The sequence below is a fragment of the Blennius ocellaris genome (genome assembly GCF_963422515.1).
Source record: "Blennius ocellaris genome assembly, chromosome: 7".
NCBI classification, from domain to species: Eukaryota; Metazoa; Chordata; class Actinopteri; order Blenniiformes; family Blenniidae; genus Blennius; species Blennius ocellaris.
Window position 1 is genome coordinate 25,265,805 of NC_137656.1, and position 24,864 is coordinate 25,290,668.

Here is a 24,864-nt window from a genome sequence, read left to right on the forward strand (position 1 = left end):
GCTGCCGATCACATGATACCGGCACGAAGTGAAGAATGTGGACAGCACTCCCCCCGCCTCACCTCTACTCGTGGAACCAAAAACTTTGATGCCCCCTATCATAACGAATACTCTCCTTCTTCCAGCCTCATATGCGCAGCAATGCTGAGGAGGGGAACGGCTGTTGCAGTGGAGGGGGGCGGGGAGTGGGGGGCACAGATAGTGGCTGTGTTTGATCTGAAGGTCGCCAGCCCCTTGCCGGTGTTGAGAGATCCCTGGCGGACGAGGCTGGCTCTTATTTAATAACATGAAGGGGAAGCGGACCTTTCTCTCATAATTAGGCCTAATTACCCCGTAGGTGTGGACAGACAGCCCAAGAAGAGACAAACTGCCTTTATCCATGGACTTAGAGTCGGATTACCCCGAGCTGTCTTATCTGTTACAGGGCCAGCGGGAGCCTCGGTCATCATCTCCTGCCTCTTCCCACTGCCCCCCGACATCCAGTTATATTAGTCAGTCAGCCTGATTTATTATGGCACGTCCACAACGCGCAGGTTTAATTATGCTCAGCCCGTTAGTTGGTTGCTGGACAATTCAGAGATTTTTTGGTTCTTAACATTGACATGTTTAATAAGGAGACTGGGCACCTGAAGCAATTTACTGACCTGCCGGGCCCTTTGTTATCTGTTGTCCAATCATGTCATGAAGCCTTCTGACATTTATTAAAACTCACGCAATAAATCATGGAGTGAACAAGTATCTTGTCCTTGAGTAACTTTGACAAGAAGACATCATCTCCCAGCATCTTCAGCTGGACACTGACCAGTGGCGTTAGCTTGTGGTGCGTTTTGAAGGGAAAATGCTTTGGTGACAAACGACGGGCTTGATTGGTTGTTTGGCCACCACTCTCGGTTCGAATGGAACACATTTAAAGGTACTTGGAAATAGATTTGAGTGACATCCTGCTGTGGTGTTGTTTGTTTACAGTGTCTGTCCCTCGCTTCCTGAGCTGCCTACATGTTTGTGTTTGGGTTTTGTGGGTGACTCACTTTCAGCCACGACAACAGTCCCATTGTTGGGGCCAGTCCAGTCACTGGGAGCGCTGACGTCTGGAAAACAGAAGGAACTCTCGAAGGAAGCAGCAGTGGGGGAAAGTTGCTATTCCACCCATCTTTGTAATTTCCACAAGTGAACTATTAGTGCTGCATAGTAAAGTCTGCAAAGCTGTCCTTGGTTGTTAGTTTTGATTGACAGCGAGCTCATCTTTAGACAATGAACTTCGCCAGTTTCAGGCTGTCTGGTTCTGTGACTCACAGCCCCATACGGGCCTGTAGCGCGAGGACAATGAGGGACGCTTAATCCACCTGTTATCAGGGTGAGCCTCCCCCTGTCACACTCATACAGGCTCAGGACTGTGGTTCAGGAATGCAGCCTTACCCACCCATTCACAGGAGGTGCAGCTTAACTGATAGACCCTCACAAAAACACTGTTGACGTTTTTTTTCGCCATTTTCCTCATACCACACAAAAACAAGTTAGTACAGTCGATGGCTGGAGGCTTTTCTGTTGCTTCAGCTCAGAGATAGGCACCATTCTTCATGGTCAAAATCCCTAACAGTCATTTGTCAGATTGTCATTTTGCATATTTTAAGGGATCCTGTCTTCTCTCGCAGTGCCATTGTGCAACAGGTCTTGTGCATCCTTGGTCAACGGTGGATTGACTGTAAAGCTCGGGGGTTGGCCGTGTCCGTGTGAGACTGTCAGACTGCAGCACTGTGTGCTTAATTAGGCAGGCTGGTCAGGGGTATCTGTCTCTCCGCTTCACAGGATCACATGGACAATTTAACCACTAACCTCCTGAAATGAGCAGCTCCTGAATGCCTTGGGCTCCAGTTTCAGTGTCTGCTGATTGCAAAGAGCAAGGGGTTATGATAAGTAAAAGTATCGGGAGGAGGGGCAGACTGGGGAAGGTTGCTTTATTAACCGATGCATAAACACATTCCGACTGGGTCTCTGGGTGATCTGTATTCATTAACAGGCTACTTTTATCTGTTTTGTGTATTGATGGGTGAGATTTTAAAATATTTTTGGTTACAAACAACACGATTCATTTTCCTATAAGAAATGTGTTGCTCTTGAGGCAGATCTATGCAAATGTTTTGGGTAAATGGAGGTCAGTAGAGGCGTGCCTTGTGACTCTCATCTCTGGTGACTAATTGACCATTGTTATGAAACCTGCTCAACTCGTGGAAAAAAGAGAAAACATTTCATAAAACAGAATTACTGTGTCTCGGGGTAAAGAATAACAAATTTAGTTAGCGGTGCTCGCAGCTGCTGCCATCAGTCCAGTGCTGGTTTCTACAGTTGATTTGGTTCTGCATTACTCCATTTGAGCGAAGATGTTCTTTTTTTTTTCTGAAACCTTGATTTAATTTTCTCGATGACCGTTATGCGAATGTATGTGCATCTCTCTCACCATGCTCTGTTCCCCCAACTAGTGGTGGGCGGCTGCACAACGTGTTAGAAGCTTCCCACTCGATGGAACCTCTAATTTAACCAACTTTGATTTCCGGCGGTGACTCATGAGACTAATTGGCCGCTTCCAAACAGTAGATGTAAGTATTGCTTTACAAAGCATTTTGCCAGACAGTTTGTATCCGTGAATCAACATCAAACTGAAATCGGGTCAATATGTTGTGTACATGATTTTCCATGTTCAGGCATTCTGTTTTCCAAGTGCGGTTCCCCCCCCCCCCCAAAAAAAAAAAAAAAGCATTTGCATTGTAGCTCAGTTTGTTTGCACTCACTGTGCCAATTCTTCCTTTGGATTAAATAGTGCAAACAAAATCCATACTGAACGGCGAAATGTAACACAACGCGTCCTGGATTACTGCGGTTGCACTATTATCACCATAGAGCTCATAGTTGGTTTATAAAACATCTAATAGTGTGAAAACATGTGCAGGGATTCCTCCACTGTGCACATCAGACATATGGACATAAGCATCAATCCCACCAGTGTTTCTGCTGTCTTTGGCTGAATTCTGCCTTTCTCAATCTCCTCTTTCTTTATTGATTCCTAAATCAATATCAAGGAGATCAAATTAGAACTTCCTTTGGGCAAAGATATTTTTTTTTGCATGTGTTTTATGTCTTGAAGCAAAAACATTTTGAGTCTGAGTCTAAGGCTTCTTGGTAATATCACATGCAGCTTGAGTGGGCCGGATCGGTATAATAGTCCCATGACAACCTTTAGATTTAAACATTAATGTTTTTATTTGTTGCAGCGCAGAGTATATGCAATGAAAATGTATACGGTATATTCCATGATTTCCACCGGAAAATGACTATTATCTCAACGTGTCCAATTTTAGTGGAACCTTCTGATGCAGAAATATCACAAAATGTTTCTAGCTGATGCATGTTTTCCCAATCTCACCCGGACAGCATGGCTCTGATATCTCAGCTCGTGTCACAGTGTTGTCTTGTGTCCTCTATTCTTAGGAAATGTGTTGAAAAATAAATCCGTTTTCTATGAAATGTTCACAATTTGTTTGGTGGTTTGGTCGAATTGAAGCTTGGATTTGGACCACAGGCCTTATGTGTGACACCATGGACGAGAGCCTTTGCCCCTTATAATGGTTGTGGTCTATTGGTGTCCCTATTAATACAAAATCTTGGTGAAATGTTCTCATGTTTCAGCATCAACAACTACTGAATGTATTTTCAGCCTGACGGGGAGCATTTTCAGTGCAACACACTGATACTTTTATAAATAATTCATGCCACCTGCAATTTTAAAGTCTTATTTGGATTTTATGCATGTTGAGTTCCGACTGCTTTTTCCAAAATCCCTCCAACTTTCAATACCTTTCACTTCTTCAATATGTATGTGTTTGAGAATCTCATGTGACAAACGAGTGACGCACTGAGGAATCTTCATTGTGATGCAAGGTTGTGCTGCAGAACTCTCTCGAGAAGCTTTTTGAGTTTTCTAGATGTCAGCAGTATTTGGAGTTATACCTCTGTGGCGTGTAGCTAATAGATCAAGTGATATATGCGGTGAATCATTGAGCAGCATTCGCATGTCATTGTTACTGCAATTTGATGTGAAAGCATCATTTCCTCGCAGCATACCTGTGGTCGCTTGGGTTTCCTCACCTGCCCAGCCTACAAACGACTTAAAAGCCCGAGCTCTTCCCTCTGCCTCTGGGACAGTGGCTGTTGATTACAAGAGACGGGAGAAGCCTGAATCTCTGAGTGTTTACTGTAATTAAGCTGTCAGTGGCTTTGATTTATGACGTGTTGGCTAAGTGAGGTGTTATAAGGTAGACTGGAGAGAGAGAGGGAGAGAGAGAGAGAGCCTGCCATAGGGTTTGTCACTACTGGCAATAGAGAAAATGCACACAACCATCTGTACTGTGGAAGAGAAAGGCTTGAAGGCATAATGAAGCTATTCTATGATTGCCTCTGTTTAGTGTTTTGAGTAGGGGAAAAAAAGAAATTACAAGGGTTTCGGTGATTTGGCCCGTCTAAACATTTGCCTTCTATTATATTCTTCTGTAAGACTGAAATGACCTGTTTTGATTGGACTTTTTTTTTCCCTTCACTTCTGCAGAAAGTGTGCAGTCTCACTGACACTCTGTGATGGGAACATTCTTTCTGCAGCCGACTCCTCACTGTGAGCTTTTCCCAACCTGTATTCTTTCACACTGAGACTCTCAACCTGAATTACACCACTGAATTCTAACAATTCCCACTCACCTGTTCTATTCCACAGGATCGTCTTCTTCAGTGACTGTAATGATGCCAGCTTCCAGCCCCCTTGGGTCCCCGCACTGACTGCATCGCCGAGGGATGTCTCGCCCCGCTCCATCCCCCATTTACACCCTGAGGGGTGCTGGTGGCCCTCTTAACAGCCTCCACTTTAGCTGTCACAGTGAAGGCACCCCTCTTTTATTTTCTGGGTGAGTCACCTTTAATATTTCTCAGACAGTAGTGTTATCACTTCTGAAGTTTTTTTCCATTAATTTCCTTATATAAATCACACACCTTAAGAGCCTTGAATACATTTGACTATTTTAACTGCTACGTTATTCTGTAGGAGCCATGAAACACTGTTTTTAAACAGCATTTTTGGTTTTGCAGGTCGGGCAAAGGTGCCATCCATATATGGAACCTGAACAGCAGGAGGGCTGAGAAGGTCATTGAAGGTCATTCTGGAAGCTCGGTGATGTGGGTCAGCGCACTGCAGTCCAAAGATAACCTCATCAGGTATATGCCACATGTTTGTATTTGGATGTTTAAAATGTCAGGGGTGTCAAACATAAGGCCCGTGGACCAAAACTGGCCCACAAGTAGCTCCAATATGGCCGGAAAACCATTAAATTCTGGAGGGGGGGGGGGGGGGGGGGGGGGGGCATTTCACTGTATTTTGCACCGGAAGTTATTATTAAAATGGCTTTATGTTGAGATTTTAGTCATTTTGTGGTGCAAATCTGTGGTTTTTGCTCAAACATAGACATTTTCACCATGTATACTCTGTGCCACAACAAATAAAAGTTTAAATTTAAAGGTTATTTTGGCACTATTCCATCAGTCTGGGACACTCAAGGTGGGATTAGGCTGTATGGCCTCGTTTCCACTGAACAGACTGTGACACTATGGTACAGTTCAGGCTTTCCTGCCTCCCCTCTGCAAAAGTTGTGGATGGTACCGAAAGAATGGCACCCAAGGGTTAGGATTTTTCCTCACCCTTCCATTGGGTTCCCCAGCATTACAGAACAGATCCGATAAGGAGAAGCAAAACGCAGCCGTCTGCTGATTGGTCAGTGATTTATATCACTCTCGACAAGCCTGCAATATTTAAGTATCTCATCAGCTCTATGAATCCTCTGTTGTTGTTTACAAGCTCCACTTTGTGCACACTGGTTGTTTTGTTAACTTTTTTTTTTACCGCGTTTTTCTGGTCAGAAGATTCCTGTTGCATAATGACGTCACATACCTGTGTTGTTTACAACCCTGCCTACATGTTAAGCAGGCTCTCGGTGGTGGGATTCTGTGCGATGGAAACAAGGTTTAAGTGGCCTCTGCACTGAAATGTGTTTGACATCCCTGATTTAGGTAATACTACTTTTGCATTCTGGGTGGCAGCAACGAGTCCGTCTTCACAGAGTTTATGCTGTTAGCTGTGACAAAAATCTCCACCCTTGGACATATTTCCCGTCTATTTTAGTGCCGAATCGGCTATTTTGGTAATTTGTGTATTGAAGACGGGGAGATGGTGTGACGACTCACAACACCAACTTTTGGTACAATGTGGTATTACAAGACTGACTGGGCTGCATCAAGCTTTTTTTCTAGTATTATTGACATTTCAATGGCAAGGCCTGCCACAGCTTTCAGAGTGACTTCAGTATGGTCCAATATGGTATGTTTTGTTTTTTTTCTTCTTGTTGGGCAGTCAGGGACGAGACATGCAGGTGTGTCTGTGGGATCTGAGCGAAGGGCGCAGTGAGCTGGTGGACACCGTGTGGACGGGCAGCGTTGGATTCTGTCAGTGCTCCGTGCTGGAGACGAGCCCGAAAAACTACCTGCTGGCATTTCCAGGGCAACAGACAGAAGAGGTCAGTGACTCTGAGAGTCCTCCATCTCCACCAGGATATCCTCGTACGGAAAAGAAATGAATGTCGAACAGTATTTTCTAAGGTTGTCTAAATTGTAAGATTTGAGTCATTCCTCAGGAATTTGACTCAATGTGGAGATTGATGTCTTATTAATAATCTTCCCATCCATCTTCTCTACCTGTCTTGATCCAAGTTATGGCTACAGGAAGCCCAGCCAACTGTTGGCAAATGCCAGGGTACATGCTCGACAGGTTTTTAATAATAATATCTTCACTCGTCAGAGTTTGTCAGGAAGTTGCAAAAATGTGAAAAAGTTTAATTCAGAGAACATTTATGTATTTATTTATTTAAGTACCGGTAACTTAGAGGACGAGTATAGCAGCAGCTGTGTTTCTTGGCTATTTTAAATAAAAATATGACTGTTGAGCCATTGCAGTTGCAAAATATAATTCCATTTTAATTGCAGAAAATGAACCTCGTCCTCTCCTGATCAAAATATCCACTGACACATGCTGTTGCATCTACAGTAGCTGGGCTCGCTAATTGGTTAAATGGCTTTATTTAGAATAGACAACCTGTAAGAGCCTGACAACACATACTGTTGTTATTTAGCAAACAGTGACTTTGGGCAATCACACATATTTGTGGCTTTCATTGCTGTCTGTGTGTTTGAGGCTTGGTTTTCTCCTATCAAAGTCCTGGCAACTTTTCCCACCATGACATCAGAAAACAAATCCAGTCAAGTAGCATCAGGAAATCAGTTGAGTATAAACATGATCTTTAAGAAAGTATTCTGCAGTCATAAACTGTCAAACAACAATATGAATGCTATTCTTCATAGGTCAGCCTTCGCATCAAGAGTCAGCATGCAATAACAGGAATTAATAGCAATGACTGGTGAAATGTCAGTTAATTTTAGATCCAGTTAAAAACATGTGGGAATGTGAATGTGTTTGTTGACAATGTAAACAAGTTTGATTACTTTTTGGTAGGCAACCGACAAGCATGCACCTGCTTCTCTATACAGTTACAGGTAGTAAATGGAAGTGAGTGTTTATACTTCTCGTCGTTGTCTGTTGGGGCAAAATGAGAAATCTCACTTTTAATTGTGCATAGAAATGAAATGGTCGGCCTGTCTGTGTCGTAGTTGATGCAAGCCTGCACGGTTTTGTGTGGAGCCAGTGTTTGAGGTGGGATGGGGAGAGGGCAGCCAACTATTCAGCCATCTTTTATTGCCTCCAGATTCATGTTACGTGCTCCACTCCGGAGGAGGCACACTTGAAAGGGACAGCGCAGTCACCTGATCCAGTCAAACGTGCCTCAGCTAACCCCGGCCCGGCGGGCCAGGCATCAGGGCGCCTGTGACTCCCAGCACCTCAATAATGCCATTGTCCCTACAGACACAGATAGAAACACACCTACACGCCCATTAAAAGCCAGAACCAAAACAGGCTGCAGACGATTCTGTCATGTGGCCTCTCCGCCCCATTCCACAGACGGATGCTTATCATAGGAGTGAAACACCCACGTCAATTAAATCCTGCGAGAAACAATACATGGACGCATAGCACCGAGCACGCACAGCAGTATGAGTTAAAACTGCAGGCAGAGCACAGGTCACTATTTTGATATGTAACTAAGAAAAGAGTCAACTTCTCCCTTCTGTACGTTTTGGCAGGGAGCTCACAGGGAGACTTGTGCCAACAGAAGCATTAATTAACCGTGCGGGTGTTTTATTTATGGGCAGTGTGACACCACACAAGAACAGTGATCACCTGAGGCGCAGAGAAAGGCCCTCTTCCTCTCTCAGACACGCCGAGGGAAACATGCAGGACAGATGTGGCCTCGCGCTAAAATACGGATGGCTCCCTTAAAGGGCTGTTTAATCTGAGCCCTAATGAGGATGAATATGCGAATCATCAGTACAGAGGAAGTGAAAGGAATGAGCTGTGGGTACACATACATACCCACTTTATCACTGGCTTCATTAGCCAGAGTGTGTTTTTATCCAAATCAGTTGCAATGTGTGCAGGAAAACACCGCTCACGTCGCAGGGTCGGGCTGAGGAGGATTTATTATAGACACAAAGGCGGCGGCTCTGCACTGATAGATGGTACTGTACTGGTAATCGGATTCTCCCTCATCTGCAGTCGTTCTGCACACATTTAGGTTGCCACTTTAAAAAAAAAACCCAAAAAACGAAAGACGATGCATGTTGGCATATGCACGTTCAGCAGCGTAGGAGGTATTCAGGATCCCTCCTGGGCTTTTGCGGTGAGGATTGAAGTCTGACATGGCAAAAGGAAACGGTCAATAGAGGAAAGTTAACTTGACATTACAAGCTTTCAGATCCAATTTTCCCCCAATTGTCCTGTTCTCCACAGATCCGGGTTATGGAGCTGCCCAGTAAGGCTCCGGTCTGCTCCCTGTTGCCAGAGGAGAAGCTGGGAATGGTCATGTGCATAAAACTCTGGCAGGTAAGCCTCCAGTGTCATTCTAACAGTCACTGTGGATGTGTTTTTAAACCAGCGTGTCTGCCAATGTGCACTTCAAGTTCAAAAAGTTGACTTTGACAGCCAGCGGGCTATAAATACTTCTTTCTTTCCTGCTGCTTTAAAATGTTTCGTTTTGCTCACCTGCTTTGTTCGGAGTAAGCCAACAACAAGACACAATAGTAGAAAAGTTGGCCCGAACAAAATCTGCATGCGAGAAGCAACACATGATTTACAGCCCAACAACTCATTCTGGACCATTTTTCCAAGCATTTCTTCTCAGCTGGCAGCGAATCCCAAGACTGTAATTAGAGTGTTTGGAAGGGCCGGGGGTTCACAGCCATATATCAGCCTGCAGCTGTACATGCAGTCTGATCCGGGTAAAAAGTTAGCTTTCTGCTTTCTAAATCCTGTTGAAAGTTTTATTTTCCTCCCATTAATGAGACCCTGTAATTATTTTTATAGTTAATTGTTAACTCGTTTGGTTTTGGCTTCGGGGAGTCGGTGAATGGAGGTTTTAGACTCATGCGAGCCTTCGGATGGGTTTGGATACATTTTATGGGATGTGCAGTTACAGGAAACAGAAATGAGAGCGCCGCTTGCCGCGAGGAGGCTCTCCTGTGCGTATTCCATCCTGCATTCCTGCCATACGCATCAGGGTTATTTTTATAAGTGAGGAGAAGCCATAAAAGTGACTTTATGTTTGCGATATTACAGACAAACGTTTGAGTCCCGGTGCGCGCTTGACACAGCGTTTGTGTTTTTCTTTGTTTCCCTTTGATTCCTCCGTTTTGCACCCACCTTTCATCATGTGATTTATGAAGCAATGCTGGCTCAGCGTTGAGTGCCAGGAAACATAATGATCAATTATGTCATTATATGTTATATAATGTCATTGTAATGCAGCACAGGCAGCCGTCTGACTTCAAAGCCGAGAGACGCAGGTGATTATAAATCATTTCGGGCCGATTCCTTTCAACGCTGCGGCGATGTTCATCTGTTCCGGGGACTGACGGAGTGGAGTGGTCCAAGCACGAGGAACCAGTCTGAAAACCCAGCCTGTGTGTACATTGGCGTATAAACCCTTCCTTCCTTCACTCACTGTCACACACAGACAAGTCAGAAACCACACATTGTGTTTGTCCCAGTGCGGACAAACTGGGGGGGTCACAGCTTCACCCTGACGAAGCCACTGATGATTGTCTCTCCTCTCTGTCTTTCCACTCTCCACCGCTCCCCGTTTCTTTTCCTTCCCACCGTTGAGACGAGAAGTGATTATCCTTCTTTATTTCTGAGACAGACTCACCAACGGATTTATGGTCGGCCTTTAAGACCTCTCCGCTGGAGTTTATAGAAACCATTAAACGCAGCGTTAAACCAAACTTTCTTCTCAATTCCGCCCTCCACATCCCAGCCAGCTCTCGGTTCCGACGCCAGGCCTTGCCTAACAGGTGACGTAGCTTTGTTATCTGATTTATCCGACTGGTTGTGAGGCGGTAAACAATAGAGGAGGAAAGCAGGTCCTCATGTGGGGCTTTTGACTCGTGCTTTGGATGTTGGGCTTTGACCAGGGGGACGGTGGTGATGCATGATGTGCAGTTCTTTTTAATGTGAACAGGGGCTGGCAGAGGAAAGGAAATGTTCCGATACAGATATCCATCACTCTCAGCTCATCACCTTGCTGCCTCGTGGCCATGACATCATGGAGGGAGGGGGACCGAAACCCAAGCAAGCGATTGGTTCCTGATGTTGAGGCGGCGGCAGCCCGAAGGCCTGCAGCCGCCTCAACATCAGCAGATCAGACTGCGGCTCGGGGTGGTTCAGGATTTTAGCCAGAATGACTCTGCGAGAAAATGACAGAATATTTAATATATTCATGATGACATTCACACGTTTTCTATCCTCAGAACTCGAAATTTGACTGAAGAGTCATATTACTCTGTCGATACACACACGATCGAGAATCACACAGTGTATTGAATAGAAAAGTTAATATGTAGTGTTCAAGGTTCATTTATCGAAATCTGCCTTTGCAGAGGTTATTACCGAAATATAGGACAATTATTTATATATCCAGGGCAAGTCATATATGAATATATCATTCGTGCAAAACATATTTAACAATTATTTTTGAGGGTGAAAATGAAACTACCCAGAGAGGAGGTGTGCAATCATCCCCTCCCATTGCAAGACATTTTGTTCTACATTAATATATAGTAAGTTTGTGATATTATTAGGAAGACTTACATCAGTAAGTTCAGTTATGTTCCAGTCCTGCAGAAGATGATGAACAAGTGTTTGAATGTAGCTTAATGCACAAACTCAATAGGAAAATAAAGATTTTATTTCAGAGTTAATGTGCAAATCATCAGAATAAAATGTACATGTCAAGACTATCGACTGAACTAAGAATCAAGCCTGCTTTAGCAGATGGTGCCCTGATTACTAATTTATCAATGAGTATTGAACATCAGGGTACAAAATAAGGTGATTCCGTGCGAGTAAGTAAGTCAAATTTAAAGAAATGTAAAAATATAGCCCATTCCTCTCAGTTGGTGTCGAGCATCTCTGTGGAAACAAAACACTAAACTCAAGCATGACTTACTGCCTATTCAGTAGATTAAATACACCCTGAATTATCCAACATGTTTTTTTATCAAATGAACCTGCTCTGAAAATATGAGGTGTTTGCAACACACATTAAATGTAATGCATTAAATAATTCCAAAAATGTATTTGTTTAATGAAACTGCATTTACCATTTTATTCTGTTGTCCATGTTTCATTGTGTTCTGAGTAAATTCTTATAATCTGAAATACAACATCAAGATGTTTGGTATTTCGGGAGGCTAAAATGACCCAGGATGTACATTTATGTACTAATTATGACAGTATGTACCTTAGTTTGATGTTTATTTGTCCTGTTTTGGGACAATAACGTATCTATCATGTTATAATGATCTACCCTGATTTAATTAAAGCCTTACAGAACATAGAAATAACTGTGAAAGAAGTTCTTGATGCGCTACATAGCATGTGAAAAGCACTTGGCTTGGTTGAGTTTGGATAATCTCTTTTTTATGATTGTTTGCTTCTTTCCGTTGCTATAGCAGCCTCTCCACTCACTGGACAACATGTTTTACAGTACAATAATACTGCACAGTAGTTGTTCTCTTTTAGAATAATGTATCTTTATTTTTCATCATTGTCAGCTCATATAAGGGAAACATCTTTCTTAGACACTATAATAAAAAAAAGAAAATTTAACAAAAAAAAAAGCTGCACTTTGTGTATGACATTTGCTATATGAATAAATATTAAATAATTCCATAATAAAGATGCTTGGGTAAGCATGGTGGGAGAGAAAAGTCTTAAAAAATTTAAAAACTCACTATAATTTTAATCTAAATGTAATTTTCATGGTCATGAAAGTACCTATTATTGTAACGAGCACGATGCTCGGTACAATAATTCACTTGTTGATTGTTGCATAACTTTTGATTTTGATTGTCGTTGAAACTCATAGTCCGATTTTTGTTCCACATTTTTGGAATCAAGTGACATTTATTTGATTTTTCTTACCTTCATGCAGAAAAAAAGTTTATTAATGGATAGAAACTAGTGATGAATATATTTAGTTTTAACATTAGTATGTTAACATGTGTAGTGGATGTATTTTAAGATTGGAAACTTATGAAGTCATAGTGTATTGAAAGTTTATTGCTCTAACAAATGTTCTCTGCAGTTTTCATGTCTGCAGATTTTAAATATGCACTTCAAACTGCCTGAGTAGCATGGAATCTTTTTTTTTTGTTTTTATATTGATGCTAAATTAGTTTTCTTTAAAGGAACAGTGAAGAACACCACAAAACTGAAAGGCTGAAAACTCAGTGTTGCTTCATCTGAACTGATGATTGAGATCAAACCAACCACGTGCAGATAAGTGCAACCAGGAGGTTCATGTTGTTCAAAATTCTCCTCAACGGTGTCGGTATTAACTCTATAAAATGCTAAACTAGTACTAGGATGGTCGTTGAGCCCTGATGTGCTGCGTAAATACAGCTATGAAAACGCTGCAGAGAGTCACGTGACTCCGAACAGTTGGAGTCAAAACTAATTTGCAGCCACAGTTTCCTTCACAGCCCCTCTCCCGTTCCCAACCGCCTCGCCATGCCTCTGTCTTTCCAGCTGTCCTCCAGTGATGAATCTCCTCCAGAGCCCCAGCCCCACTCCAGCAGAGAGCCCTCTTGTAGAAAGGCCTGTGGAGGATATAATGAATTAGGTGTCTACCCAGGGTTCCCCGACCTCTGACCCATGACATCATCAATCAAGGAGGTCCTACACTTAAGTGAAGCGGTGGGCCCCAAGCCTGGAACGCTTAGCCTGGTCCCTGCCGGCAAGCAGGGGCCACTGATTTTCACTTGTTTTTATTTGTTTTCATAATCCCTCGGTGTTCGTCCCCGCTGATGTGTTTGGAAGGGATACACCACTTTGTCTATAATTTGTTTCAAGCTGGAAAAGGAGAAATATCGAGCGATAAGTGAGAAGAGGACTCCAACATTGGTGAAAAATGGCCAACGTGGCCTCCGACGTGCACATATGGAATACATTTCTCCTCCTTGGAGCTTCTGCATGGCACCGTGTTATTTCTGCAGGTATTTTAAAACTATGGCATGACTCCATTTATATGGGTGGTGGATATGAGACGGCATGAAATGCATTGTGTCCTTCCACAGGCATCTGTGAGCTCCTGCTAAGTTTAAAAAGAATCTAAATCTTGTTTGAATATCACTCTGAGGATTTGTAGATTAAAATGTGTTTTATTGGCCGAGTGACTGTGTTCATAAACTTTCATGTTTAATTGATGAGAGTCACAGAATATATGACTTCTATAACTTGTACAATTATGACATTTTTAGGATTATATTCCTCATAAAAACCAACATGTTTGTGTTTTGGCCATTAATTTGAGAATATATTTACAAGAAAACCAACTTGTGTACTTAATGATGAATAATGCTGGTGCGCAAAGCCGAGATGTCTAACGGATTATTTGCATCTACTATCTATATAGCTTACTACCATTTGTAAAAAAAAAACTAAATTATAACAATAAACAAATATTTTTTAAGCGAGAAAATGTTCAAGTATTTTTATCCGCGCCCGATGAAGAGTTGAGATATTTCATGCACATTATTTAACAAGAAGACTGTCAAAGGTCAATTTTGTGTCGGCTGTTCCTTCGGTCTTCTCTCCACCTCCTCTTTACTTTCCCCTCCTTCCTCTGGCCTTCCCCTCTTCCCCCTCCAGCAGTGCCGTGATATATGAAGCCTCTAATTTTTATCAGCTCACCTTTATGTTCTGATTCATAGAAGTGATTTACAACCTCGGCTCCACACAGCCTCTGTGCACGGTTCATCATACACACACTCATGTAGAGGAAGCCGGCTTACACCGAGAGGTTATCTGTGTTACCCAACAGTGCAAAGGCATCACTTTATCACCCTTAAAATGTTACACTCTTGACGTTTCCCTCTAAAAGCACACACGTCCAGAGCGTGTGCTCGGTGCAGGTTCCCCTCCGTATGTGTTTAACAGACATTTTGTGTCCGTGCCTGTTTGTGCACGTGGTTTCATTTCATTTCATGTGATTTGAAAGATTTACTGTGATGCATTCACCAGTTGTATATGTTCAGAGGTGAAATGGGGATGAAGCAGGATTAAATAGTTTGGTTTTTGTTTTGTTTTCCTGCGCATGAGTTGGCTGTTGAAGCCTCTATTAGAAATGGAACGTTCAGGATTGCCACAGAAAATGTACGTTTGCTAATTCTTCCACTTGATTGTTCACCCAGTGTCCTTACCAAGGAACCATCACTTCTACATTTCTTTCCGAAATAGGAGTTGTAAATTGATGAGGGTCACAGAATACATGTTTGTGTGCAAAAAAAAAAAGTGGAATTAGCTCACAGCAAATTTTTCAAATTTGCAAAATGTTCACAATGCACTTGTGCTTTACACCTCTCACAACACACACACAAAAACAATTGTGACAGGATACTTGGACATTACAGAGTGTCCATTTTTAATATCCTCATGCGTCCATCGTATTCAGGGTCATTTTTATGCAATGAACTCATTAAACTGTCATGATGTGCATACATGCAGACATATTTTAAGCTATTAAATATGAAATATGTATATATTCTTTTCATTCAAACTAAAATAAACTGTAAATTCCACTCTAAAGCTAATATTTTACATTTCCAAGGATTTTCCAAGGATGGGTGCCCGTTAAAGTGGGCTAGTATGGTGGAAGCAGCTGAATAGACGACCATCAATGACTAGATTTAATATTATTTACAGTGTTCATATTTTATATTTTAATTCCATCATTTCATTTGATCAATTTGTCATATATATTTCGGTTCTATGCAAGTTGGGTTTTGAGGGCTGGTGCCTGTCCAGTTCAGCGGTCCAAACACACTTCCAGACACTCGCACATAAGTCAGAAGTTGACTGCTTGAATGGAACACACTTGTTGCGTTGCAGCTCAAGCGTCCGAGTAGTATTTAAACATTGCTGCTTGTCGAGAGTAACTATCGTCACTACCAATCAGCAGACGGTTGCGTTGCAGCTCCTCCTCATGGTAACGGTTGGCTGCAGTATTTTCAGTATCATCCACAACTTTTGTCAGTGGAAATGCACTAAAGCCTGTACCATAACGTACTGGAAGGTATTACACGGTGGAAACAAGGCTTTGTAAAGACAGGAAACACATGCAAACTCAGAAAAGTTTCACGTTTACATGGCAACATTGTGAAAACGATGTCCGTTTACACGAAATGGCAGAAATGCTGAAAACGATGAAGTTCACATATCAGGCCACTAGTAAGTGTTGTTAGTTTTTGTAGTGAAACCACACACACATGCACAGAGAACAATATGCGATAAACATTAACAATGGTGAGAACACAGACTTTCAATTGGCCAGATCATTAAGGCAGATTGCTGCTCCGGTGTCTGTCAACTATAAAAGTACCAAGGTCCATCAGAATATGGACTGGGAGTCATGACACCACCGAGGAAACATTGTTCTTATTGTCCATCTGCGTGCATGTGCAGAAGAACTATTTACTGCAAATGTGACGTGCATTCACAGGAGCAGCATTTCATAAAAGTTGCCTTTTCTTGCGTTGAGCATAAACAGGCAGCCTATATGTGAAAAAAATGATAAATCCATTATATGTTGAATGATATGTTTGAAAAATGTCATTTCCACTTGAAGAAGCCCAGCGCGCTTCCGTCACGATATTTATCCATGCTGGCTGCGAGCTCTGCGGCGCAGCAATATGGATGAGGAGCAAAGTGAGGAGTGCTGTAATGGAGTGCTGGGAAGGGAAGGGAAGGGAAGGGAAGGGAATGGAATGGAAGGGAATGGAGTGCAGCGGGCTGACGAATGGAGCCCACAGCATCTCTCTGAGTGTCAGCGGGAGCTTCCAGGACGATAACCTCTGCTCCTCGCAGCCTCCAGCGCTGCACAGCGGTCTCTGCGGTTTCCACTGCACAGCTCTCCTCTCACGTCTTAACTTCTGCTGTCGTTCCCCCCCCCCCTCTTATCGCCCTCCCTCTCTCGCAGCCAGACTCCGGTCCCGGGCCCCTCCTGTTGGCTGGATACGAGGACGGGTCCTTGCTGCTGTGGGACGTAACGCAGAGGTCCAGCCTGAGCCGAGTCAAAGCCCACCCAGAGCCCGTCATGTGCCTGACCTTTGACCCCAGGCGTCTGAGGGGCATATCGGGATCCTCTGAGAAGGAGCTGTCCTCGTGGATGCTGGATGAGCAGAGCAACTTTCAGGTCAGCAGAGGACACGCAGATAGAGGCAGCGCTGCTTTCTGGGGCCGAGGCTGTCGTCTGTTTTCTGTCAGACGCCTCGTCTCCAGTTTTCTTTATGTTCTAAATACACTTTGTATGTCGTTTCTGTTCATTCGTCAGCGTCCCCTCTGAGGCTCCGTGGGCTGTTCTCATATTTTATTTCCACAGACATTCAAAGTTAAGACTGACTTGCTGAAGTTTTCATTGAAACGTCGACCTTGATTTACAGTATAGAGTATACGGAGGGACATCTGTAAGAAACTGGGTCGTTACCAGGATAAAAAACATTGTAGTATCTCCAACTGGCCTGCTTGAGTCGATTAGAAGTCAAAAGTGAATGTGATATTTTTTACACAGCATGACATACAAGGACATTTCTTTTATCTTTAGCGCAGCTGTTTTGTTTTATGTGTTAATCCTCTTACTCATCTTCACTCAAATATGTCCACGAATGTCTTGGACAAGCTTTCAAGAGGTTTGCTATTAAATATGTCAGCTGACATTGAAATAAGCTTAATACAGAATGCAGAGTTGTTAACAAGGCATGGACTTCTAAATGTTTATTTACTGAAGCTAAAGGTAAAACTGTGTGTTTCGTTTGTCAAAATCAGAAAGCTGTGGTGAAGGATTACAATGTGAGTCGCCGTTGCCAGGTTAAACACACAAATCATGTTGTCCACGGTCTAATTGAGTTAATTTAATAATCAATATCTCTCACAGAAGGCGGTTCTTATCAGTCATGCAGAAGCCATCATATCGCCAGGGTCCTGTTATCTGCAGTCCTGTTTCGACTTTCTCACTTATCTGTACTTTCAACAACTTATTCCGTCCATCCGTCTTCTGTACTGATCATCCAACTGGGAGCGGCACGCTGCTGGAGCTGAACCCCGCCGGCTCCACCTGGTACTGGTCACTGGTCCATCGCTGGACAGACCATCACAGACGTTACATTTATACCCTTTTTAGAAACTTTCAATGCATTTTACAACATGTTCACCCATTTTTCCATCTTATTTAATTCAAACCATTGATAAAATGAGGTAAACATGGAGTAGGCAGGATTTCACATAAATACAAACAGTTAAATCAAACATTTAAATACATTGATATTTCAAGAGCGAACCAGTTTTTTGACTTTATTGTGTTTAATATTTTTTGTGGATTTTTGTGCTCTGGACGTCCTCACTGTTTCCACCAGGTGTGAAATAATTATGGCAATTGCACTTTTTAATTAGTTAATCACACAACTTTTGTAAATGAATCCTGATAAATGGCACTTTTTTATTTTTAATAAAATGTTACTGTATTTAATTTGCACAGTGCAAGAAAACTGAATTTATACCAGTTTAGTAATTTTTTGCATTATAAAGATAATATTGCGATAGCGATTACCGTAATTTGCAATATAATATACAGCTCTCTAAATTTTCAGTCATGGACAATAATGATTATTTCAAGTATTTATTCACTAATATTGACTTCACTACTCACTTGTTTTTGCTTGTAATGTTCAGGAGAAACATTCTAACTCGCATTGTTTCTTGTTTTCTGTACAACTTGGTTTGTATTTCATTTATAAAGAAAGCAAAGTATTATATTAACAGCACAGTGTTGCCCTATAACTTTGGTTCAAGCCAAATAGAAAATCTATGATGTATCATACTAAATAAATAAGGCATTAATAATGTTAATTACAGTAAATGTTCATAATAACTGATCAATGTGATGTAATGTAATTCTAATCTGTAACTACGGTGGGACGTGGTGTTGATGAGTCTGTATTTTATTAACAATATTATGAAACAGTTCAGACTTCCAAATTTTAAGATTTCAAGTATTCATAATTCTTTTTGCAAAAAAAATGAATTATAAAAGGGCTCATTTAAAAATGTTGGAAGTATCTTGTGTCGGTGCTGTTTGGTAGTGTGGCCCCTCTACTAATCTGTTAACTAATTGCCACACAAGAGAGTCCGCGAAAATCCCGTAAAATATCACGAAAAACAAAGGTAATGGAGAAGATGGGAGCCTTTCTCCAGGCTCGCTTGGAAAACATTAAGGGGCCAAAGAGGAAGAGGCTCAGCGGGGCTCCAGGGGCCATAAATCAGCTGCTGGTTACACAGCGTTGGCAGGGTGAGGGGCCGAGGGCCGGGCCGGGGCTGTCACTCCAGAGTCTAACCACCCACACACACACACACACACACACCGACACATAGTCGCACATTAGGCCTGGATATATGTTTAAAATACCGATGATTATAGTTCTGGAAAAGCATGGTGTTTAACTTGTTATTTTCCAGTAAGAAGAAAAAAAGAAATGATTCAACTATTCAAAACAAAAACAAACAGAACATCCTCCCTCTTCTCAGACGGATCTTAACGCACATTTCACACATTGTTTGGAAGTTTTCCACGTTCTGCACTGAAGCCCACGGCCCAGCATCTAAAGCCACGCCAGCGGAGATCACACCAGCTTTACGCTGTAATTCATTTAACATAACAGCCAACGCTTCAGAGACTTGACGCCTCATTTGAAGCTATATTTTCTCTTGATTTCATGAGCTAAAGGGAACGCTCCCATTTTTCAGCCAGCGCCCATGAATCAGGGCTGAGGGGAACCTGAGGCCGATATAGTACACTCCTGCACGTTGAAGGGGTATTATTCTTTCCAAAGCTTTTTACAAATGAATGCTTGAATTAGAAATATTTGCAAAGCCCCGCTTTTGTTTTTTTTCACCCCAAAATATGCGTCTAGAAAAACACTGCAAAGGATTTGATTCAATATACCAAAAACAGGAGGAGAGTGGTTATTTGGTTTATTTTGCTCAAGCAACAAAATATTGATTCAGCATGTAATCCAGGATGAGGATGACAGGGAAAAAGCACAAGGAGAGGGAAAGGATCCAACAGGGGCTTTTAAATTATTCTGAAGTGCAGCTCAGTGTGACGTCCAGACAGCTATCCTCAGTTCTTCCCACAAAAGTATTTTTGTGTGGCCGGAGTGAAGGGGGCTGCAAGGAAGGGGGGGGGAGGGGGGGGACCTGCCGGGTGGCGGACCCGGGTCCCGGGTCCTGACGGACGACCCGTGAGAGGTAATAAAAATATCAAAACCTTGGAGGCCCCCTAACCAAACAAAAAACACATCTGCTGTAAAGGGAACAGTAGTTCACAGTGGGAGGCTGCAATAAAGGCTGAGGAGGCTGTAAGTGCCACAGCATCCCTCTTCCCACAAATGAACCCTGCGATACAGTCCAGAGTGCTGGACCCGACTGGCATCGCAGATATAGACCTTCTTCTTCTTCTTCTTTTTTTTTTTTTTTTTTAGGTGTGTGTGGAAATGGGGGAGACTGAATGTGACACAACCCAGTGCAGTTATGATTCCGTGGAGCTGAACGGCCGTGAAGTGAGCTTATCAAGGCCAGATAAAGACAGATAGCCTCATGAACGGAGGTTAATGTAATACACATGGCTCCCAGAAGCTTTTATCTTCTCTTTGACCGAACTGGCCTCAGAGTAAAGACGCATCCGACCGCGCAGGCGTGTAGTGGTTGGTAGTTTTGCCTCACAGGAAGAAATGTAGTCCCGGTTTGAGCCCGGGCCGTACTGTGCAGAGTTTTCATGTTCCCCCTCTGGGTTTTTTTCTCCACAAAATCATAAATATGAGGTTAATTGTCTAAACTGCCTGTAGGCGCCTGTCTTTCCTCACCGTCGGCTGGGATCAGCTCCAGTCAGATAACGCGTTTGCGGAAGATCGATGGATCAGTGGGGGCATCGTCCTTTGAGCGTGCATTTTTGGGGAATGTGTCGGGGTGAGAGCGCGAGGGCGTCGGCGTGAGGGTTCCACCAGCTGCGAAGCCAAGCGGACATATAGTGAGGCGGTCGCTCGCTGATGGGGTTTCTCCGGCAGGACTGAAGACACAGAGGTCACGGACAGGAGAAAGAGAAAACGCGTACAGACAGACGAAGATTAGCAGAGTAAATCAAGCATGGCTAGTTCTGACTGAGGCCGCTGACAGCTCTCTACAGGTGGAAGTCCTGCTCCTCATCCTCACTGCAGTGGAGCGACTTCCACACTGCCTCCCTGCATTAGTGGCCTGCACGGCCTCCTTCCTGGAGCTCCAGCTCTGGCAGCTCGTCCTGCTCCGACCCGCCACTCGTGTCACATCAGCTCAGCCTCGGACTGATGTACGTCTGAGCAGCTCCAATAGGAATTCTGACTTTTTCATTGAGCAGTCGCCCCTCATTCCCCCGCGTCTGTTTCCTGAATGGAATCGCTCACCTGTCTGACGCGTCCGTCTCCTGTCAGCCGGAGCAGAGCTCCAGCAGACAAGGTGACAAAAGGCTGTAATCTCCCCGCCGCGCCGTGTGATCCAGGGACGGGGCGTGTCAGAAATACCTGTGAAAGGCCTTCCCGGCCGCTAGGCTCGAGTGAGTGAGCGATGATGGGACGTTTCAGTAGATCGGCGTGAACACCGAGATCGGTGCCAAGTCTGAGGTTGGAGACAAGGAAAAAAAAAAAGCGGGGCGAGCAATGAGTGAACCTCGCCAAGCCGACGCTCGCCTTTGAACGTGGGCCGCGGCGGGGAGATGCTCCAGAAGAAGGATCCTGAAGTGTGAGTTTGTGTTGGATGTGTCACAGACCTGCAGAAAGTCTTGTGGTCGCAGCTGCAGAGCAGAGCTGGTGGAGTCCTGACAGCTGGGAAAACTGACGTTTGGACAGCAAACCTGGTGTGTGTGTGTCTGCGTGCGTGCTGTAACACAGGCCAGGAAGGAGTGCTAGAACAATAAAACATGACGGAGCTCAAAGATGGATTCTGTCTGTGATGAGATGGTAATGAAGGAAAAATGGGGCGTAAAATATACGAGCCAAGACTCCCCATTTTGAGCTAATGGATTCATTATGGATTGGATCCTGCTTTATGGAAGCAGAGACTACAAGTCATTTATCTTTTTCTTTTTTCAATGCCGTTTTTAGACAATCTAGGGTATCATTTTCAATCAGTAATCCCAGATCAATAATCAAATTACTGTTATTGTTATTGTGATGACCAGCAATAATTAGCTTTTCAAAAAACTTATTTTTCAGTCTTTTGTGTAAAGATTTGTTCCATTGCATCAGCAGTAAATATCCAGTAAATATTAAGCAGTTTTTATCCCAAATTCACATAGACTGAAATTACGTATCCAAATAGTTTTTATTCTCCAATATCCAATATAATCCTTGGATAAACTTGATAGAACAAAATTAAAAAATTGCACGTCACTTAAAAATATGATTCAACAAGATAATTTTATTTGTAAGAATATAATGGACATTTTAACATGCGTCAAATGAAACGATAACTAAATCCATGTCCAAAAGAAAAGTGTGTGTGTGTGTGTGTGTGTGTGTGTGTGTGTGTGTGTGTGTGTGTGTGTGTGTGTGTGTGTGTGTGTGTGTGTGTGTGTGTGTGTGTGTGTGTGTGTGTGTGTGTGTGTGTGTGTGTGTGTGTGTGTGTGTGTGTGTGTATTTTATAAAGTAGCACAAACATTGTGTGTGACCAAAAATGATATTGCCGTTGGCTCCTATTTTCTTTCTTTATTGGTCTATTATCTCAAAAAAGCGAAAAGAATGTTATATATTTTCTTTTCTACAGAGTGTCCATGTGATATTACACTGAAACGAAAGTTGTTGTTTTGGTTTTTTTTCTTCAGATATATCACCTGAAACTGTCGAGTTAACTTCCAGTGGTGCACTGTAACATTGCTGTTCATCACCCGACCATTTAATCAGCTAATTGTTTCAGTCTGTCACGTGGAAACGCAGAATAAACAAGGCCGCTGAGTCCTACGCGTCCACGCGAGCATTGGTCATTTTAATTTATAGCCCCTCTCTCCCTACTTTCTCAGACAACATAAAAACGATAGGCGGCCTTGCTGAGTGACCATTACTGCCTCTCCACCAATTTACTGCTTACTACTGACCCTTTAATGAAACAAATGCCTTTTCCTGACACAAACTATGGGAAGCAAAACAAACAAAAACAGACACTTAAACCCATCATTATCAGGGCTCTAATGCAAACCAGATGGGGAGCGGTAGGGGCATACCACATACTTGAGGTAATAACAAACCTCCAAACAATCTTTCACCCCCCTGGTTTGCCTTGCGTATCAGCCTTGTTTGGCTTAAGCAGCCACACACTGTTTCACACCCCTGTTGCCACTGATGATGGTTTGATTTACCAATAAATAAATAAATAAATGAAAGAAAAGGTTGAAATGACATCACTCTGAACTATTTTTTTTTTGTGAAATCATTAAGATCAATGACATTCCTCCCTCTTACATTCCACTTTATCCACTTGGGCCACGAGTACCTGGCTTATATCTTCCACATGCAGCTTGTGGACGGCTCCTGCCCGGAACAGGAGCGCACAGATAAATTCTCCCCGCATCTCCTCCCATCCAGGATCATTAGTCTCCCCAGACACAACTTATGAAGTCAATTTTACGCTGTCCGGTTTGATTTGGGCTCCACTCTCCAGATGTTTGCGTCCCGTCCCGCGGTTCTGCGGAGATCCCCGGGTTGCAGGAAGAGCACGTTCGCTCCCCAGGAATGCCCACCACGGCAGAGCTTTTAGATAGTGATCTTAGCCGCCATTCGTTATAATATGTCAGAATGTTGCCCCTTTAAAAAGATTGATACAGTCCTTGGGACGCTGTAGATCACGGGGGGGGGGGGGGGGAGGGGGGGCTGTGGCTAATCTTTAGCAGGCAGACGTTGCAGCAGCGGCGTATCTACCGGAGCTCTTCGCTCACTGATCGGACCTTTCAGTGTGAGTAGAATTCACCAGATGCGCCTAAAGCAACAAGGTCTCGGCAAAAACTGCATTTCAGCGACACCGTCTCACTCCGGCTTTAACAAACCGAGACACAGGTAACTCAAAGCCTTGTCGTGTTCGCGGAGCAGCGCCTCCCTAACGCCAGACCAAAGAGTGGGACGCGGAGAGATTTACTTGTGGCCCTCGTGCCGTAATGTTTTATGGTCGATGATTGAGTCCCAGGAGTCTGCGGCCGTGTTCAACAGACCTTCAGCCTCACACTTGGACCTCAATCGTCAGCTGATAGCCTCACTCCGTCAACATTGGCCACATTTTCCTAGACGGCAGTGATTAATTGTCTTACTGACCTAATTAATATGTCTGACTTTTATTTTTCCCTACAAGTGCAATCATTTTACTCACCACGTGTTTTCATACATTTACATCTGCGGTGATAATTAGCGTCGCCGTGGTAATACATGTAAATCTGTCATTTGACGCACGCCAACACCTGCCATGATTGTCTTCTCTGTGAATCTGCACAGTTGCGGGACTGCGTGACGCTGGTCAACCCCGGGGTGTCTCAGCTGTGCGTCAGGGAGGACGGAAAGCTCCTGGCGTCGGCGGGCTGGGACCACCGGGTGCGAGTGTTCGGCTGGAAGAGGCTCCGTCCGCTGGCCGTGCTTCAGTACCACACCGACATGGTGCTCAGCGCGGCCTTCTCCGACCACCAGGATCCCCGACGACGGCTGCTGGCGGCGGGATCCAAGGACCAGCGGATCAGCCTGTGGTCGATATACAGCGACGGGGCCGACGGCGTCTGAGCCACCCGGAGGACGGAGGACATCGCCGTTGGTCCAAGGACTTCTGCAATAAACATCTTTTGTAAAATAAAATAAAACATGATTCACCACTGTGGGATTTACTCATTTGAAGTGCGTGTTGCTTTGAGGCTACAGAAGCAGGGATGAGAAGTTTGCAGGTGTGGTCAGGTCACCACCCTGAGCGTGACCCCTGACCCCCGGAGCGCCCACATGTCACAAATGCTGGAAAAGGAATTTCCCCAACGGGATTCATATAGTATGATTAGTTTTATT

At 43.6% G+C, this 24,864-nt stretch overlaps 1 protein-coding gene across 1 annotated transcript; it reads left to right on the plus strand.

Annotated features, from left to right (window-relative positions):
- Nucleotides 1-4,601: 4,601 nt before the first annotated feature.
- On the plus strand, nucleotides 4,602-24,591 carry gnb1l (guanine nucleotide binding protein (G protein), beta polypeptide 1-like; the record flags this gene model as incomplete). The annotated part of the gene is made up of 7 exons (XM_080499218.1): nucleotides 4,602-4,660; nucleotides 4,760-4,946; nucleotides 5,128-5,253; nucleotides 6,443-6,605; nucleotides 8,990-9,082; nucleotides 16,734-16,949; nucleotides 24,313-24,591. The coding sequence occupies exons 2-7, from the start codon at nucleotides 4,837-4,839 to the stop codon at nucleotides 24,589-24,591; spliced, it is 987 nt and encodes a 328-aa protein (XP_080355344.1). The 5' UTR covers nucleotides 4,602-4,660; nucleotides 4,760-4,836.
- Nucleotides 24,592-24,864: the final 273 nt, after the last annotated feature.